The 19,096-nt window shown below is 38.8% G+C and overlaps 2 protein-coding genes across 3 annotated transcripts; one reads left to right on the plus strand and one right to left on the minus strand.

The window, feature by feature from the left end:
• Positions 1 to 1,520: 1,520 nt before the first annotated feature.
• Positions 1,521 to 14,174, minus strand: LOC114789147 (oxygen-regulated protein 1). Of its 2 annotated transcripts, XM_028978265.1 has the most exons (6): positions 14,160 to 14,174; positions 11,705 to 11,792; positions 10,765 to 11,442; positions 9,921 to 10,083; positions 8,166 to 8,250; positions 1,521 to 7,319 (listed from the first exon to the last, which is right to left on the minus strand). In XM_028978265.1, exons 3-6 carry the CDS (start codon positions 11,425 to 11,427, stop codon positions 2,168 to 2,170), a joined length of 6,063 nt encoding a protein of 2,020 aa, XP_028834098.1. In that variant the 5' UTR covers positions 11,428 to 11,442; positions 11,705 to 11,792; positions 14,160 to 14,174; the 3' UTR covers positions 1,521 to 2,167. The 2 variants fall into 2 exon arrangements, with proteins under 2 accessions (XP_028834098.1, XP_028834099.1); XM_028978266.1 differs by lacking the exons at positions 11,705 to 11,792; positions 14,160 to 14,174 and adding an exon at positions 11,533 to 11,562.
• An 893-nt stretch (positions 14,175 to 15,067) lies between these two features.
• Positions 15,068 to 18,779, plus strand: tcea1 (transcription elongation factor A (SII), 1). Its single transcript, XM_028977294.1, has 10 exons — positions 15,068 to 15,261; positions 15,950 to 16,012; positions 16,092 to 16,197; positions 16,282 to 16,384; positions 16,521 to 16,666; positions 16,948 to 17,004; positions 17,101 to 17,255; positions 17,482 to 17,628; positions 18,169 to 18,240; positions 18,365 to 18,779. The coding sequence occupies exons 1-10, from the start codon at positions 15,187 to 15,189 to the stop codon at positions 18,371 to 18,373; spliced, it is 933 nt and encodes a 310-aa protein (XP_028833127.1). The 5' UTR covers positions 15,068 to 15,186; the 3' UTR covers positions 18,374 to 18,779.
• Positions 18,780 to 19,096: the final 317 nt, after the last annotated feature.

The raw sequence follows: 19,096 nt of genomic DNA on the forward strand, positions 1-19,096 counted from the left end.
ATTGTTTTTTTTAACCCCCATCAACGCCATTAATCTCGTAATGTCAGACTTAAGTGACCTATATAGTTGTGCTTTGCCCTTAATATGTCTTTTTAGACTGTATGCCAGTATGGACTTTCCATTAAACATGGACTTGCATTTCTTTAGACAGGTATGCAGCAGTGGTCCATCCCATGTGGTACAGATGTTGCCAATCAGTGAAATTTTCCATTTTCATCTTCTAAGGTATTGGAACGTAATCTGCCTGTCAGATATTACCTTATTAAAATACCCCTATTTGAATCAGAAATTATAAAAAAAAAAAAAAAAAAACATTCAGCTATTTCCTCCTCCCTCTTTGACTTCTTCGAAATGATGAACTCAGCAGACCAGTTCAGTGCAGACTGCACTATGTGTACTGTATTTTCATACTAAGGAGCATTCAAAGGTTAGATAGATAACATGCACACCTTTAATCATTTTTTTACATTGATTGTGAAAGTACAGGTTATGCTGCATTTGAAAGCCACCATACTCCAGTTCTCTGATAATACCATGTCTGTGGCAAAGTCACGGTATGTAGGGGAAATGCTGGTTCTAAGGGAATCAGATTTAATTTTGCTGTCCTCCTTCCATTTTCCTCATCTAGTCATAAACCAACCAATAGACAGTTTTTACCTTACAAAGCACTCACACCACTATTAACAACCCAGAACTGAATGGCACTCAGGTTACATGCATGCATTCACATGGTGCTCTGCATTGTTCAATACAGCTGTAAACATTGTTTTTTCTTTTTCCAAACTTTTTCCAGTTCTAAAGTCACTGGGATCGCACCGCTACTCACCTTGTACAAATCTCACGCTCTTGTTGTGAGAACTGTTATTTACTGTAATAATCTGCATGGCACATTACCACATAGTTTTGTGTGTTTTACATTCCAAGTGTAAATTCATCACATTTTATCCATATTCTACTTACACTTTATTCAAATTATTTGTCTTTTTTGTTGGATACCTGTGTATGCAACAGCTTGTTGTACTTGTGTTTTATACTGGATCGTCTGTGTAAAAATGCAGATTATGTGTATCACAATGACAATCCCTTCACTTTCACTTTCAATTATATTCAACATAAATCTTCTTACTCTGACATCAGTAATGGTTTATGGGGCAACTACTAATTATGTGTTATTAAAAAAAAGATGTAAGTTCCACCAAAATAGGGCAGAAGCAATTGTCATAGGAACATTTACTCACAATCCAGAACCGCTTAGTCCCAAGCAGGGGTCCATAACAGACATCAGGTGCAGGGCATGGACTGACCCAGGGCGGGGTGCCAGCCCACCACATGGACTTCACACCACTCACACCTATGGCTAATCCACTAAGAATGCATGCCTTGTGGGAGGAAACCCACAAGCAATGCTGAGAAAGCATTCAATCTCACAACCTGGGAGATGTGAGGCCACAATGCTGTGTGGTCCATAATCATAGAATTACTGTCAGCTAAACCAGAACCAGTTTGAAAATAACTAAACAATTGTTTATGGCTTTTATTAAACACTTATAAATGCAGTGCATAGTAAGTAATAGTATAGCTGCCAACACATTGTTTTACTAGGATATTATGTTTCAGTTCTATTCGTTTAGCAGAATCCCCCCAAAATATATCTAATTGTCTTTGGAATTTCGAAAGGTTAAACAATGGTTAAACAAGCAAACTGCACAAAACCACAAAAATATAGAGCTTCTACTCAATACACTCATAGTACATACTGAAGCATAAAACACACCTTTTCATAATTATAAAGAGGCACCACACTCTTTGTTAATTCATATTAAATGAACTGGTGCTGACTTTTCTTTTTGTAGATACATATTGATATATTTCAATACATCTCTACATTAGATTTTACTTATGTTTGCACAATTATATTAAATGTATAAAATATAAAATAACTTTTTCAAGTATTTTCGCAGAGAATGCTCTGTATAAAGCATTTTATCATCACTATTTACCAAATAATCATCACAGCAGATATGACAGCATTAACCAGGCACCAAGATATTATTCAGATATTATTTTGGACTATCTTTTTTCAGAGGGAGAGCACAACTGTAGCCATTCATCATTGGGTAAGGCCTACTAATGCACAGTTGGTACTCAAACCTGGAAATCATGGAAATCACAGAATGGGGCAATGCTGTCCACACCTGAGACGCAGTGTCTCTGTGCAGTCCTCCTCCTGTAATGTTCTCCCGCCTGAGCTTTGGGACAGTTTGGATTGTTCTACTCCAGCTGAGGTGGCAGCTGGGCCATCTTCAGGGTGGATTTTCCCATCTGGTATCTTGAATTCCACTGATGCAAAGGAAGAGTGACTTCCATTTTTCCTTACCCATGTTCTGATCGGTTCTCCAAGCGGGGAGACCCTGAACTCCCTACTTTTTCTGGTGTTTTCCCCATGTCTACTTCCATTGTTACTCTTGTCATCCTGGAATGGATCTGAATCGCTACTGTGTGGCATGTTGAAATATTTGCACTTGGGTGTTGGTGGCTTTGCCATTTCCTCTAATTCAGAGGAAGATATGACTGCCATTGGGGACTGTTGATTTCCAAAGTGTGAAAAGGAGGCAATGTCACTTCTGTTGTCCTGGCCTGTGTCTGCAGATGTCGTATCAGCGTTATCATACATTCCTGTTGAAATAGGAGGAGATTTACGAATGAGGTGGTTTTCTTTGAGAAGCCATCTGCCTTTATCAATTAGCACACCTTCTCTAAGATCAGCCTGTGAATACAAGGCTAAACAATGTACAGATTCAGAATCCCCATGAGAACTTGAGGTGTTCACACATGCAAGGTCTTGCTTGGAGTTAAGACTATCAACACTGTTTAAATCACGGCTCTCTCTTACTTTTGTTATGCTTCCCAGTGGAGATTTCAGAGCTCCATCTTCTGTGAGGTCTAAACTATTCGTCTGATTTTGTGTCTTTTTGTACTGAATGCCATGGTCATGTGATGCTGCACCATTTTCCTCGCCAGTGTCTGTAGAAACATCCCAGGAGTCCTGAGATTTGTATCCCCCGCTGTCTGATGTGTCATGTCGGTAATCGGACAAATCTGAGGTGTTCGGGCTGGGCAGACGCTTCTGACCATACTGACCGTCTAGATTCTTTTTGAGCATTTCTCTTAATCTAATTTGACCTGGCTCATGTTCTACTATTCTAAAGTTGCCATTAGTGTCATATTTCAAAGTCAGGGTGGATGACAACAAAGCAGAATTAATGAGGTCAAGCATTTCTTGAGATATCTCTGCATGGTGCTGAAGATTGTGTTGAAAATACATTTCGGGTCCATCAGTTTGCATGTCCTCCCTCTCAATTTCTTTTTCGTTGTCTGTATTGTGTTCCTGGTATGACTCAGAATTATCTTGATAAAAGTGTTTAATATCTGCACCTGATGCAGGGAAACTTTGTGGTGGTATCTCTGCCTCGACAGTTGCTGAAACTGTGAGCATGGTATCAACCTTCTCTTCAGCCTCTTCCTCCATTCTGTCAGCCGCCTCTGTAGGAGTGGGTGGTTCTTCATCACAGCTCTCTTCTGCTTCCACATCTGAGTCTTGACTCTGGCTCATGTCAGACTCTTGCTCAATAGACTCTTTAGGGTATAGTGCAGAGTCATTGACTGATTCAGCATCGACATCTGCAGTGACACTGGATTCATTATCATCTCGCTGATGCGCATGCTCTGCAGAACTCATTGATCGTTCACTTGATTTCTCAGATTCCTGAGGCTCATTTTCCATATCAGTTTCTTGGTCCTGACTCAAACTAGACTCTTTTCTACTTGGACGTTCATTGTCTGATTCTGGGATTGAGTTGTGAATGATTTCATCTTCAGTTTCTGCAGTCTCTGAAACTGTGTGCTCTCTAGCTATTTGATTGTCTTCCTTCAAATGTATTCCTTGAGGAATTTCTTGAGGCTCATCAGAGTCTTGGCTCTGGTAAGAATGAGAGTTGTTCATTACTGAGCACTCATCTTCTTCTGGCATAGAATCTTGGAGTGATTCAGCACTGATGTCTGCAGTATCTGATTCATTGTCTGCAGATTCTACTTGTTCATTGTCCTCCATAATTTCTTGCTCTTCAGCTGCACTAATTGAACTTTCTTTAAGTGGTCCTTCTTCTGATACATGAGACTCGTGTTCAATATCTGACTCCTCATTTTGACTAAAATCAGGCTTTCTGTGCATTGAGTCTTGAATGTCTACTGTTTCTGGTAAGGAATTGTGAATTGATTCAGATTCAACATCTGCATTTTCCAACTCCACATCTGACTGATCACCATATGCTTCCTCATTGATGTCTGGTTCTTCTGCAGAGCTGTTGGATTTTTCTCCATGACTCTGTGGCTCTAATGACTCCTTTTCAAACCCTTGGTTCTCACTTAAGTTAGATGTTGGCCTCAATAAATCTTCTGTGTCTTCTTCTGACACGGACCTATGAGGTGAATTATTCTCTTCATCCTCACACTCTGAAACTTTGCAGTGCAGATCTTCTTGCTGATCATTTTCACTCTCAATGCCATCCTGTTCCTTGCAACAACTGTTCAGTTGTTCAGCTAACTGTAGTCCATTTGAAGTACTGAAATCCTGATCATTACACAGATGCTCCTCATTCAGATCTTTTGACTCAGAAAAAGGTGTGCAGCAGTGACTGTCAACATGGTATGATCCTTTAAGTATGTTGAATGGCAGAATGACTGCCTTTTCTATATCTGAGTTCATAGATTCATTTTCTGATACAGGTGTCAGGAACCTTTCAGAATCCATGTCTTCAGTATCTGACTGCTCTGATATTAAATGTTTACACCCATCCTTATCATCTTCAGTCTGTGCTTCTGAGTGCTGATCATCAGATACAACTCTTGCTGACTTTGCTGTCGCTGATCCACCTAAATTGCAACATTGCGCTTCTACATCTACAGTTTCCGATATTCCAGAATTCCCATCAGTCACCTCTTTTTCTTGGTAGCCCTGCTTTTCAACACAACTATTCTCAGTTTCAGCATCTTTAGATTGGCAGTTTATATTGTTCCCCTCCTCCATGGATTTATTATTTGATGTTTCTGAAACAATGGCATGTTCATCATTCTCAGCCTTGTGGTTTGGAACTCCATAATCATGTTGATTCTCCAGATTCTTGAAATCTTGCACATCATTTCCAGCACTATAGGCTTTGATTTCTGAATCCTTATTATCCTGTTCTTTGACCCCATGTTCAGATATCAGAAGACAGTGTGAAGAAATGTCCTTATCGATTTGTAATTCTGACATAGTTTCAGGTGTTGCTATTTGTTCCATTTCTTTTGTAAGACTAGTATTTTTGTCGTTGTTTTGCTTTTCTATATATGACCCATCCAAGACAGGGCTCCCACCTGGGGGTTGAGTCACATTGTGTTTTGTTTGTAACTTGCCTAAATCATCACAAATATCACTGGGCACATTTTCAATATCATGAGAGTTCAACTCACTCTCAACCAGAGATGATATCTCATTTCGCAACTCTTCAGACATGCTTAGCTCTTCCATCAACTGCTTAATACCAAAAGACTGATCATTGTTGACACCCTCATCTTCTGAATCTAAATCTAGAGCAAACTCCTGCTCTGAATCCTTCGGTGAGGGTTGGGGGCTCTCATCAACATTGTTCCTTTCCTGGAAATCCTTCCAGCTCTGTTCAAATTTGGAAAAGCTAGATCTTTGAAGATCTGTAAGACTCGCACGGAGTTCTTCCTGATCTTCTATGTTTGATATTTTTTCAAGGGACTGCATCACTTGCAATGCCTCTGGACAGCTATTGCCTGTAAAAGACTGGTCGACCTTTTTGTTAAATGAGTTATCTTTTAGTGTCATTACTGACAGAAATGAGAGGAGTGCCTTAGAGGAAGAACCAAAAGCTGAAGCTACCTGTGTGGAAAAATCAGGAAGGCTACGTGTTTTCTCTAAGGAAAGAGGTCTGGTAGGGCTCGATGCACGCCTTATTGATTGTATGGACAAGCAAAGTTGTTCCAAAACAGGATTCATGCCAGCCTTCATGTTAGGTCTGGAGTCATCTGAGGCCTGATGGTCAGCTGGAAAAATAGCTTCAGATGACTTGTGCATCTTCCTTCGACTGTCCTGATCTACAAGATGGATTCGCACACTTGGCATTGATTTACAAAAGCCTCTCATTTTCTGTGGTCTATCATCAACTGGCTCTCCTTCACATGTTATTTGTACAGGAGGATGAGACTCAGAGCGTTCTTCTGTTTTATCTCCTGAAGATGGGCTTTCTTCCTCTCCACTGACTTTTCTGAATGCTCCACTTTCCTCAGACTCCTCTTGAGAATCACTGCCGATATGAAATGTAGCCATTTTCTCTGTTTTAGCCTCTTTAGGACAGGTCTCTTCCATATAAGGAACAGATTCTGGCTCGACATGCTGAAGCCAGTTCTCTACATACTGGTGGACATTTGATGATGGACACTGGAGTAAGGGCTTTGAAGTGCTCTCGCTCAAATCTTGGTTTGGAGGCCCCAGTCTGTTTTCTGTCATTGATTTTTGTTTTGCTGTCAGTTTTTTGATGGGACCCTGAAAATGAGGCATTGAGACGGATAATATATTTTTTGTCAGGTGGGGTTTTGAGGTCTCAGTATCAGGAGAATTGTTAATTGTGGCTACATCTAAATGAAGTTGTTTTGAGGGCACACTCCCTTTCTCATTCTCAGTGTTCAATTTGGGACTTTTAAGAAGAGAGTCATCATTGCCCTCACCATTCTTTTTCCTTCCTGGATTTACATGTTTATGGCTTTTTTTACTTTCTCCTGAACTGATTGTTTTCTTATCTGAGCCAAAGTGACTCGGTGTTTCAGGAGATTTGATTTTCTTTATGTCCTTTAAACTATTTTTAATCTTGTCTTTTTTCCTGGTTTCAGAGCTGGATGACAGGGGAGAAATATTTTTCTTCTCTACAGACTTAAGAGTCCTTTTCTTTTTTATGCTGTCTGGTTGCTTGCCCCCAGATTTCATATCTGGGAGGCGAGTTTCATTATCTGTACAGGAAGATAAATTGTTCCTGTGATTCTGTTGAGGGGATGTATGTACAGACGAAAGGGATAAAATGTCCTCTTTTTTTCCATTCAGTGATTCAGATGTTGTGGAGGGACGTGTAAGATCTACATCACAGTCATTGTGTGAGGAACATGGCCCTGAGTCTGTGGAACCTCCTTTAGTATGTTGCAATGGTGAATTGCCGTAGGCAGGGCTCTTCTCCAAACTATTCAGAGAGTTGGAATAATGGCTGTTACAGTTTCCCTGTGTTTCATATATATGCAGCATAGTTTCACTGAGCCCATGTCCACTGTTCTGAATCTGGAGCACCTCTGCAACCCGCGAAGCTCTAAGTGAGGACGGTGTTTCATTGCATTTAGCCTCTGCAGATCCTGCCTTTCTGGGCTTTGGTACAGGCCTGGTGCTAGTGGTGCTGCTACGACTAACCACGCAATATCCCTTGTTCACCTCCCCCTCTCCTGTATGCTCCATGTAGGAGTAGGTGCCAACAGTGCTCTCTTGAATTTCTGTCTTTGATATTTTTTTTATTTTTTCCACTGTGGTCTGGTTGCTTTTCACATGTCTTGGTCCAGGTGTTGGTGTCCTCCGAAAGCTGGACTTGGGTTTCTCTGTGGTCTCAGATGTGGCACTTCTGCAGTAGCTTTCTCCCTTGGACTTGAAAGCCACACTCTTATCATCAGGTGTGCAGACATGTTCCTCTTTAGATTCACACCCACAATGTTCCATGGAGTCTCTGGACATGTCATTGTTGCAAAAAGGGGTGTTAGGGCCTGACCCAGACTGAGAAGCACAATTGTCCAGGAATGCGCGGCTCACTGTGGTGGTCCAGTGAAGCATCTCCTGTTGTTTTAGTGTTAGACGTACCTTCATTTCAACTGTCATACTCCCATCTTGGTTTACCCTAAAAGATTTTTCAATGTCATCCTCTGTTGGCAAGATGAGACAGTTCCTTCCCGCTATGCCAGTCATGCTCTCACTGGTTTCCATTCCTATAGATTCTTCAGGCTGGTTGATGTCAGTCTCTAACGATCCTGCTTTGTGACTGGCAAGTTCACATAAACTGCAACTGAGGGACTTGTTGATCTGATTCACAAAGTACCTTTCAGATGATAAGGAGAATTTCCTTGATCTTGAACTACTGGCTGGAGATTTATTTTTCACTTTTTTTGATAACAGACAATGTTTTTGTGAGAAAAAGAGGGAGAGTGGAAGGGAAAGAGAAGAAAAAAATGTAAACATTAATTAATAATTACACAGATATGCTCTGTCATCATTGGCATTGTGGCTTCATATTTGACAACCAAAATGATTTTCTTAAATGAAACATTTTTCTTTTAGTAATCAGCAGAGGTGGGTAGAGTAGCCATAATTTTACTCAAGAATGCGAAGCGTTAATCCAAAATTATAATCAGCAAGTACAAGTAGTGTTGTTTTCGTCAACCAAATTTATTGACAAAATATGTTTGTCAAATAGCCTTTTCGGTTCGTGATGAAGATGAGACAACATGTAAATGCTGGTCATATGATGTTAACTATAATAAAATCATGCAAAATTAGACTATGGTTTACTAAATAAAAAAAAAACTAAAATGTCTCTTCATTTTTGTTGACGAAAACAAGATGAGACATTATCTCCTCTCATTTAATCATGTTATTATTTTTATGCGTTATGTATTGTTGTACATGTTTGTAGTATCTGCCATCTAGTTGCACAGATGACATCACTTCCGCATTATGCAATGGCTCCATTAATATACTTCTGATGCAAAAAGGATGAAACAGAATGTGTGGCCAAAAAAGAGTAGAGTATCCTTGTGACTATAAAGGTAAAATAATTTCATAATAACCTTGTTTTTATTATGAAATGATTAAAATAAAATGTCGTTTGTTCTACTATATACTTGTTTTGACTGGGTTAAATATATTTGTTTTACTTTAAAAAAGACTAAAAGTTTTACTTAAAAAATAAAAACTATAATTCTCAGACTTTTAGTTGACTAAAACTTGACTAGACTAAAATGAGTATGGCCATGACTAAGACTAATAAAGACTAAAATGAAGACAGGCTGCCGAAAACAAGTAAAAATAAGTAATCCACAATATTACTCAAGTAAGAGTACAAAAGTGTGTAGTGATAAGATTTTTTTATGTATTCAGACAGATTGTGCTAATTATGGTATTTCCCAACAATACTACCAATTTATTAAAGTACAAGTTGTAGTAATTAATTAAATCTGAGCATACAAGATAATTATATGTGTTATCATTGATATATTCAATATAATGACAGCTAAACAATAGCACTAATTCCTTTACAAATGCTAAAAGGGTCTATATAAATGACAGGCATTCAGTATTCTTTCTGTAACCTTTGGTTTTAGTACTGAGGACTAGTACTTTGGTTTAGTACTGAGTACTCACGTCTGCTATTTTTCATTCTGTGTCTGTGCTGTGTGATGATTTTGTGCCACCGCCAAGGTTTGTGTGTGTTCACGTGACTGCCTGTCTACTCTGATTGGTGAAATGGTGTCATGCGATTATTTTTGCTACGTCTGAATGGTAAGAATGGTAAGTGTTAGATCTATTGGTGGAATCTGTCTGGCAAAAATAAAGAATATCTAATGTATGGAATAAATTGATTAAAAAAGTAGCATAATGTAGTGCAATAAGAGTAGAGTTTCTAATTCACAAATGTCCTCAAGTAAAAGTAAAAAGTATGGCCTTGTACTCTAAGAGGTAAATTTTTTCCCAGTTAAATGTAACTCGTTACTACCCACCTCTGGTAATCAACAATACCTGGAAATGTATATGCTAAATCAACTAAGCTTACTATCTGATTGAGACTGTGTTGTAGTGATTTCCATGGATTCCGAGTTTCCAAGACGATTAGGCTGAAGAAGTCCTTGAAGTTTGAAGTTGCCCAGTCTAAATGGCTCATTACCACATGCCACAACTACACCAGAGCACATGATCAAAGCAGGCAGGCCCTCAATCTGTCAAATAAAAATACAAATCTCTTAAAATGACTTCGCCCTCAAAGAAAGTTTAGTGTTTCCAAATCCTGATGGTAGGGCACTTCATTACAGACAGTTTTAGTTACAATCCACAGTTGCACAGACACCTCCTACAATTCAGAATTTGTCCACTAGGACATATATAGGCTTGGAGGTGAAAACACTGCACTTTTTTATTCTGGAATTGAAATGTGATAGAAATAATAAAGTCTTGGATAATCCCAGACAGGTGCCATTCACATGTGTCCTGTGCCAGAGTTAAGCAAAAACAGATGGTGATTATACTGTTTGTGACTTCAGGGGGGTTGGGGAGCCACAGTACGCATCAAGATCACTCAAGTGTGGCATAAAATGGGATGCAGGTGATACCAGACCTTTCTAAGAGTTTTAACATATTTGTGCTAAATCCCAATTTTTTCTACAATCTGTCCATATAAACAGTAACACTGTGTAAAAGGATTGATTGGGTTGATTTGCTTGAGATGATTTAACACAGTTTTTTTGTCCGTGCTGTAATAATGTTCAAATTAGCTGTGGTTCATGACATGGAAACATTACATGCCAAAAAGTATAAGAAAATTGAAACAAATTATGGACACATATTGCAAAGTAAATAAAATGCTGAATAATTCATTAAAACACTTTTAAAAAGACTCTTACCCTTCTCCCTTGTGCTGTGCATAGTTTCACCACATGGAACTGCATCACCTGAGAAAGGTAGTCCAACAGTGCTTCAAATGTTGGGGCTGTCCTCCTCTGCAGCACCACAATGCGTTTTACAGTGGCGTCTTTGTTCTTGAAAACCACCAGTCTTTTGGGCGTTCGCACAACCACTGCAACCTCTGCCCTCCTTGCTATCCGGCTGCTCACTTCTGTTCTCCTTGCAAGCTGTCTCAGGATCCCCCTTCGTCCACTACTGACAGGCCTGGTGGTGTTCCAGGGAACCTGCCTTCGGTTGGCTTCATCCATGTTAAGAGGCTTGATTCGTTTCTGGTCTGAACACACATAGGAACCCCCATCCTGGAGCTCCTCAAGGCCTCGCACAGCATGGACCCCTCTGGGTGTGGTTATGGTACGCACCCCAAACGGTAGAGGCACTTTCTTGGACAGCGCGTCAAGCAGGGCATCAAATGTTTTGAAAGTGCGGCCACTGATGATCACACGAAGCCCACCAAACTGAGGGTCTCCACTCTTGTAGAAAAAAACCCGCTTGCAGGCCATATGGTCAGGGGTGCGTGGCAGTGGCTGTTGAAAGGCCAGTGAGCGCACACTCCCCAGGGCCTCTCCCACATGCGGGGGGTTTTGATGGGGAGTGGTGCTCATGTTAACAGTGATTAGCTTAGAATAAATAAAATGGAAGGGTGCATAGTTAATGTGCAGCTCTAAAACCCTTGACTGTATTTAGAAGTACTGGAGCAAATGACTCACCAACAATATCTTCTAAGGTAAACGGTTAAGTTCTCTGTAGTATTGTATACCATTAATCACAAACAAAATTTTCTAGATCAAATGCATTGTGTAAGGCATAAAGTTGATTAGTTACTACTATTTGAAAAAAAATTTAGTCTTTTTGCATATGCAGTCAAATATTTAAACATACCTGTGGCCATATCTGATTCCAGTAAAAAACACCGGCGTTCTTTACAGTAGTCCAGCAAGTGAAAAGCTGATCAGAGGTGCTCGCAATGCTATTTCGGGATGGACTGCATCAGAGTCAATTTGCATAATCTTTGCTCATGGTTAATCAGCACTTTATGCATGCTAACTGCTGTGGAAAATGAATGGGAGAAGGAGAAGAAATCTGATACTTACAATCCTCACCTGTCATTATATGAGAGTGAATTTTTTTTTTTTTAATTTGATGTTTTAGCATTTATTCATCGTGTTATCAGTCATAGACTTGAATCCCACATCATGTTCAGTTCTTAATGTGTATATATTTGTAATAAATGTTTTATTGCTATCAACATCCATGGTTCAGTGTCTCTATACAGCCTTTTAACTATCTCATTTTCTAGCAGAGATGTAAGCAGATTTAAGGAGTCTTTGGCTTATAGGGATTAGAGGACAGGTTTTATACATTAACAAAGAAGGGAAGGAAAATCTGGGCAGAGAAAGCATGTGTCACCCAGTGGGTGGCAAAGCAAAACCTGCCAGCCCCAGCAGGAACATTCCAGGAGCAACTGAGCCCCAGCAGTGGATCAGGACAGGTTCTGAGCCATGTGAGACCCAAGCCAGATGAAAGAACATTTGTTCAAAAATCAGCCATGATGCCACCTTGTGGATAGGTGCGGGGCTTTTCTTTCATCATTTAGTTTCTAATGGTGTCAGAACAAATACATTGTAAATGTAAAAATGTAAGAAGAGTCAAATGATTCCAAAAATATGAAATCTCAGCTTCCTAACCCTGAAAAGAAATATGGAAACATTATGACTGACACACTGCCTCATAACAGTACAGTAGTAGATTTCCTCAGCCTCTATGAGTGAAGGATGGGGATTATCCCTGAGCATGCGTGTTTGTGGAAGCAGGGTAAAAGTTCAGTTCAGCACTCTCAGGCAGGGGTATACAAAACGTGGAGAATCTTTGCATTAAATTTTTTTTTAAATGACATTTCTTGAAAGGCCATACAAGTTAAATTTTTATACCTGGCAATAAAGCTGATTATGATTCTAATTGTATATATCTTTCTAATTGTATAGGAAAGGCAGCAAAGGCAGGCAGATATCAGTTGAAAAACGCATTGTCAAGAATCAGTTTTCTGATTCCATATTATAATTATCCTTATACCTTGTAGAGTGGTTTCCTTAATGTTTATTCAATGTGTGTATTTTCTTAGCTATTGAATTTCAACCACTGACTCCATCTAGTGGCTGAAGGATATATTGCTCTCTGTTTGTTCACAAAAGTCAAACAATGAAATTATGTCAGAAAAAAAATGAATCCTTGTTATGAGCAGCACTGTTAATCTATGTAAAATGGTTACAGAATTATCATCATGCCTGTGGCATGTAGATGTTTCAGATGAATTAACCAAGCATTATCAGTGTTGGGAAGATTTCTTTAGAAATGTAATTTGTTTCCATTGAAAATGTAACATCAGTGTAACAATTTTTATTACTATATGAAAATATAGTACTTTTGATTACTAGCGTAAATTATGAATTAATATTCCTAAACCATTTTGAAATTGTGTAACCTTCAGGTAGTACTAAATATTGACTACTGCCAAACTTTCAATATATAAATTAACATAATTATAAATTATAATTGATTAATTTGATAAAGATAATAGGTCGAAATTGAGATCATACAGTAATAAAATCATAGCATTTTACACTGCTAAATGAAATATTTTATTTTTATAAAGCACTGAATAATGTGACAAATGGTTTGTTCAAAAGAAAATTCACAAGTATAGCTTTATGTATATACTGATATACTTTATTTTGTTTCAACTCACATTCACTGTTTCTTTTTCTTTTGTAACTACTGTAACTACTGAGTGTAAGTGGCTCTGAATAAGGCCATCTGATAAATGCTGTAAATGTAAGAGAAGGTTATTTTTCAACATTAAATGTGATGTAAATGTAAATGTAAATCATAATTGTTTCTATGTACTTGTTCTTCTATTAAGCCAGAAAATGTGAACAGGTTGGTGTTTCTGTTCCTTGTAATATGTGCCTTTTCTGCATAGGAATCTTTTTGTCTTCATTTGTTTGCACTTTATCATTACACTCTCAAATTGCTTTTTTTTTTTTTGTCTTGGGTAAATTTTAGTTTATTATTTATGAGTTATTATAATTTGAGGTTTCATTTTGAACTGAAATGTTTGTTTAAAATAGACATAATGAATAATCGTGATTAATAATCATTGTTACCAGAAATGTTACCCTTCCTTTGGAGTTATTTTAACACTTTGTAAGGTTGGGCCACATATTAGATAGTGTTAAATAGTGTTAAAATACACTCTCTTATTGCGCATGATTACTTTTAGCATAAACGTATTTCCATAGCTGACAAGCAATAGCAACATGATCGCGTGTCTCCTTACTTTACAAAGGCGGACGGTGAAAAGTAGTAGGAAGAAAGGAAAGGAAGCTCACGACAAAGATGTTGCTCACTTTAAACGCGCAATACCCTCCCACCACTTCACAGGGGAGCAGGCGCTGCGTGCTGATTGGCTGACACAAAAAACAGCTCCCAGAATTCCCGCTGCTCCGTTTATTTTTAAACGCCAAGGATTTGTATACAATATTCAGATGTAAAAAAAAAAATAATAATAAATAGTATATGTGATTTAATTACAAAATTTCCTGCAGTAACTGTAGTTGATTAAAATTACGGTTTTTAAAATGACGTGACGACGTTGCAGGAGCCTGATTATATTACCCAACACCGTGCATTACATATTTATATAACATGGTTCGGTGGCGTTTTGTGACCCCATGTTTATTGTTTTAGTTGTTTTTTATGTAAATGTATTGCCTATGCATATTTGATATTCATCTTCTGTAAATGTTTAATTAGGATTTTTTTTTTATTATAGCTATTTTTAATTTGAGACAGCATATTTTCTTCTTGTCCTGTCTAGTCAAAATCTCAATGTAATAATTATCAGATAAGATTTGATTTCTTACATTTCACGTTTTGTTTGAATTAAAGATAGTAGTGTAGTACATAAGGGTGGGTGGTAGTAGCCTAGAGGGGTAACACACTCGCCTATGAACCAGAAGACCCAGGTTCAAACCCCACTTACTATCATTGTGTCCCTGAGCAAGACACTTAACACTAAGTTGCTCCAGGGGGGGACTGTCCCTGTAACTACTGATTGTAAGTCGCTCTGGATAAGGGCGTATGATAAATGCTGTAAATATACGTTTATCTGCTCTCGATTAGACCCGGGGCCGATCGATTTATCCACAATCTGCTGAGCGATTAGCCGGGTCTGATGAATTACGTTTCACGTACTTGACTCGCGGCAGACCGCCGGTGGTTTGTTGTCGTGCGCTGTCTGCACTAGCAAATTTTAAACCTTCGTTTTCTTCATACACTTTTACTTTTTATCACCTACGCACACCATGGGCAAGAAGGAGGAGGAGGATATTATTCGGATCGCGAAAAAGATGGATAAAATGGCGCAGAAGAAGAATGGGGTGAGGGTTTTTCTCGCCACGATTGAATGAAGATCAGGAAGACGGCTAATGTTAGCGCGCTAGCTGCACCGGTAACGTAGCCGCTCACGGCGCACACAGCTTTGGCGTTAAAGTCAAATAAACACGCTTGGCTTGTGCACAAGATACCAAACGTGGCTAAATGGGTCGTGCTCGGCGGCGTTTGGGACACGCGAAGCGCGCTTTTGTTGGCGGTTCGGCTAATTTAAAGGGATACTTCACCTGGCCGACTGAACCGCTTCTCTCGTCGCAGGTCGCATTTACTGCAACGTCGACCGAACTCATTAAAACACTTACGTCTCCTACGTAAAAGGATGAATGCGATTCAACGAGCAGAGTGTTGTTTTTTTCTTCTTCACAAAATGTCCCGTTCGCCCATCTGTCATTTGCATCGACTTGCTAACATTATAACGTGTAAACAGCCATATGATTCGCCGTATGAATTCCGATGTATTTTGCGGTGAGCGTTGGATTAAAATGTTTGCAGTAACCTCTGTGCATTTTTAAAATGCTCCTCTTCAGAAGTCAGATTCGCAAACTCTTCGCCCTTGTCTAGTGTGTGCTCCCCAGTGAGGACGTTAATAATAATAAGTTCATTTTCTTGGTTTTTTTTTTAGTGTGTATTCATGACAACTTTATCATTGGGTCGGTTGGTTCTTTTTCTTTTTAGGCTGGTGCTCTGGACCTTCTAAAAGAACTGAAATGTGTCCCCATGACACTTGAATTGCTTCAGGTACTGCTCCATTTCATTGGTGCATTCTGTGTTAAATGTTGACAGCAGTAAGGATATATATTTAATTTTTTTTTGTCAGTCTACAAGGATTGGGATGTCAGTGAATGCCATTCGTAAGCAGAGCACAGATGAGGAAGTGACCTCCCTTGCAAAGTCCCTCATCAAGTCCTGGAAGAAGCTCTTGGGTCAGTTGTTGTTTTTATTTCATCCATTGAATGTATGGATAAATTTTTTACCAAAAGTTAAGACTTTGTTTCTGTGATTGTTAGATGAACCTGTTGGTGGTGACAAGACATCGGATGAGAAGAAGAAAGACTCTCTGGCACCAATGGCCTCACCGTCCCAAGGAAGCCCCGATGCCCGTGAAGAGAGGTACTAAAGTGAAACAAACCTGCGCCATTTTCACATTCTTCAGTATGTCTCTCTGTCCCTCCCCCTCAAGCCCCCTCTCCCACATTTATCTTTATTTATCAGTCCCTGTTTTTTCTCTTTCACTCTCTCTCGGCAGCTCCAGCAGTAACTCCAGCAGTAAGAGCGAGCCTGCCGATGTCATGTCCAACACATTAATCGCAACCTTCCCCCGAGCGGCACCCACCAGTGACTCGGTCCGCCTCAAGTGCAGGGAGATGCTTTGCAGTGCCCTGCAGACAGGAGGCATGTCATTCCTACCTGTGTATTAAAGAAGTAAAGTGCAACCAAACAACTTGTCTTGAGGTGCACTGGAGTGCTTTGGAGGTCAAATTAAAATCACTGGCTTAAACATACATCAATGGAGGCATTCTGACGAGGGTTTGCCTGAAGGCTGCTGTTCATGATTAGTTGTCCTTATTCTGTCTAGCTGTTTTGGGTTGCATTACATGTGATAGGGTTGATAGAAAAATACTTTTACTTTGATTTGTTTTAAATTAATGTTTTGTATGCCCTCGTTCTTTTAGATGACCACATCACTATTGGAGCAGACTGTAATGAGCTTTCGTCCCAAATCGAGGAATATATCCTTTTATGGACTGCTCAGGTTGTCACCTTGAGCTTTTAGTTTGTGTTGGAATGGTTACGAGAAGTTGTTAGGTTCCTTAATCAGTCGATACGCATCTTCTCAGAGTTCAAAAATACTGACATGAAATACAAGAACCGCGTACGAAGCCGAATTTCAAACCTGAAAGATGTCAAGAATCCCAATTTGCGGAGGAATGTGCTTTGCGGGAATGTGTCTCCAGACAAAATGGCCAAAATGACTGCAGAGGTAAAGAGAAACTTGGGTCATATACATATATGGATTCAGGACATGGGGTGTTGTGTGTAGAATTCTGTGAAATTTTTTTATTTATTTAATCCATTCTGGAATAAGGCTGTAACATAAAATGTGGGGAAAGTGGTGCATTGTGAATACTTTCTAGATGTATTAAGTTGGGCCAGTTATCTTTTTTTTTGTTGTTAATAGGATTGTTAATTATGTTTATTTCATCCAGGAAATGGCCAGTGATGAGCTGAAGGAGATGCGTAAAAATTTGACCAAAGAGGCCATCAGGGACCATCAAATGGCTCGTACAGGTGGCACTCAAACAGATCTCTTCACATGTGGGAAATGCAAAAAGAAGAAGTGCACGTACACACAGGTATGGCTCTTCACTAACTATACTATAGGGCAGTGGGCAGCCTAGTGGGTAAGGAAGCGGCCCCGTAATAAAAAGGTTGCCGGTTCAAATCCTGATCCGCCAAGGTGCCACTGAGGTGCCATTGAGCAAAGCACTGTCCCCACACACCGCTCCCCGGGCACGTTTCATGGTGATTGTTAAAAGCAGAGGACACATTTCATTTAGTCACCATGTGCTGTGCTGCAGTGTATGACAATCACTTCACTTTTTACTTTCATACTGGATCAGGTTTTATATAATTTTTTTCACTAACCAGATGAGCTGTGAATTTGGAAAACAACGTTCCATATAAACATTTCAAATAATTTCATGTTAACATTTGAATAATTTAAAAGATTTCAGAGGACCTAAAATTTAAAAGGATTTTTTAAAGATCCAAATGTCAAAATATTTTGATTAATATACTTCATAACATAGTCCATACAGTTTGGATTTAGGATTGAATTGGAACAGGAAGCAATGTGCTGTTTCTGAATTAATGCGTTCTTTGACATCTTACAGGTCCAGACACGCAGTGCTGATGAGCCAATGACCACATTTGTGTTCTGTAATGAATGTGGAAATAGATGGAAGGTGAGGCTTTTATTTGATTGCCTTACAATGAATACCTTTCAGCATGCGTCTCTTATTATATTTCTAGATTGCATGATATTTGGTTGTTCAGGTAATTTCAGACTGTTTTTTTTTTTTCCCCCAGTTCTGCTGAAAATTGGAGAAAGATCTTCACTGTTGACAGAAGTAGCTTAAGTCCCATCCCAGGATTCTATATCGGTTACAGATAGAACTTTGACTTGAGAGACACCTGGTGCACAACAGCCACAAAACCTTTTTTTTTTTTTTTTCCCCCTCGTCTCGGCTCTGTGTTCTATGTGTTATCATGACTTTTAGCTCAGACTTCAGATTGTTATTGATGTTCCATTTTTCTTTTATCATCACTTTTTATATGTAGTGCGACTTTTTACAATTTTATTCATTGACCGAAATTTGCTTTGCTCTACATCAAAGCTAGTTACATTTATTTAAAATCTGCAGTGACAATAAAAAAAGAAAAATTGTACACCCTTGTGATTCTTTGATTTATGAACAACTAATATGAAGCAAGTTTTAAAATGCACAAAATATTTTATATTAAGTGTTAATTGTACACATTTAATTAATCTCTGTTTACATATTTTAAATAATGTAACATTCAAATGTACATGTAATAAACTGAACAGTAAATATTTATGAAGTTAATCTGTTACTCTGTTTAATTTGCCAATTCAGCTCTTAAACATAATTTAAATATTTATATATGTCCAAAAGTTGAACAGAAAAGGCATATTTCTGTTTGAAGTTCAAATACCTGCTCTAAAGTAATTGATGTCAAGTTCATATTCCACCTTCCAGTCTTTCCACCTTTCATCATATATTTTGCCAATCTGACACA

This window comes from Denticeps clupeoides, chromosome 4 (genome assembly GCF_900700375.1).
Source record: "Denticeps clupeoides chromosome 4, fDenClu1.1, whole genome shotgun sequence".
Classification (NCBI taxonomy): Eukaryota; Metazoa; Chordata; class Actinopteri; order Clupeiformes; family Denticipitidae; genus Denticeps; species Denticeps clupeoides.

Coding starts and splice junctions, on each gene's coding strand:
- LOC114789147 (XM_028978265.1), bottom strand. CDS start 11,427: ATGAGCACCACTCCCCATCAAAACCCCCCGCATGTGGGAGAGGCCCTG. Junction 10,084..10,764: donor GCACAGCACAAGGGAGAAGG/GTAAGAGTCTTT, acceptor TTTATTTGACAG/ATTGAGGGCCTGCCTGCTTT. Junction 7,320..8,165: donor TTTGTGAATCAGATCAACAA/GTCCCTCAGTTG, acceptor AAACTGTAACAG/CCATTATTCCAACTCTCTGA.
- tcea1 (XM_028977294.1), top strand. CDS start 15,187: ATGGGCAAGAAGGAGGAGGAGGATATTATTCGGATCGCGAAAAAGATG. Junction 15,262..15,949: donor TGGCGCAGAAGAAGAATGGG/GTGAGGGTTTTT, acceptor TTTTCTTTTTAG/GCTGGTGCTCTGGACCTTCT. Junction 16,667..16,947: donor CAGTGCCCTGCAGACAGGAG/GCATGTCATTCC, acceptor TCGTTCTTTTAG/ATGACCACATCACTATTGGA.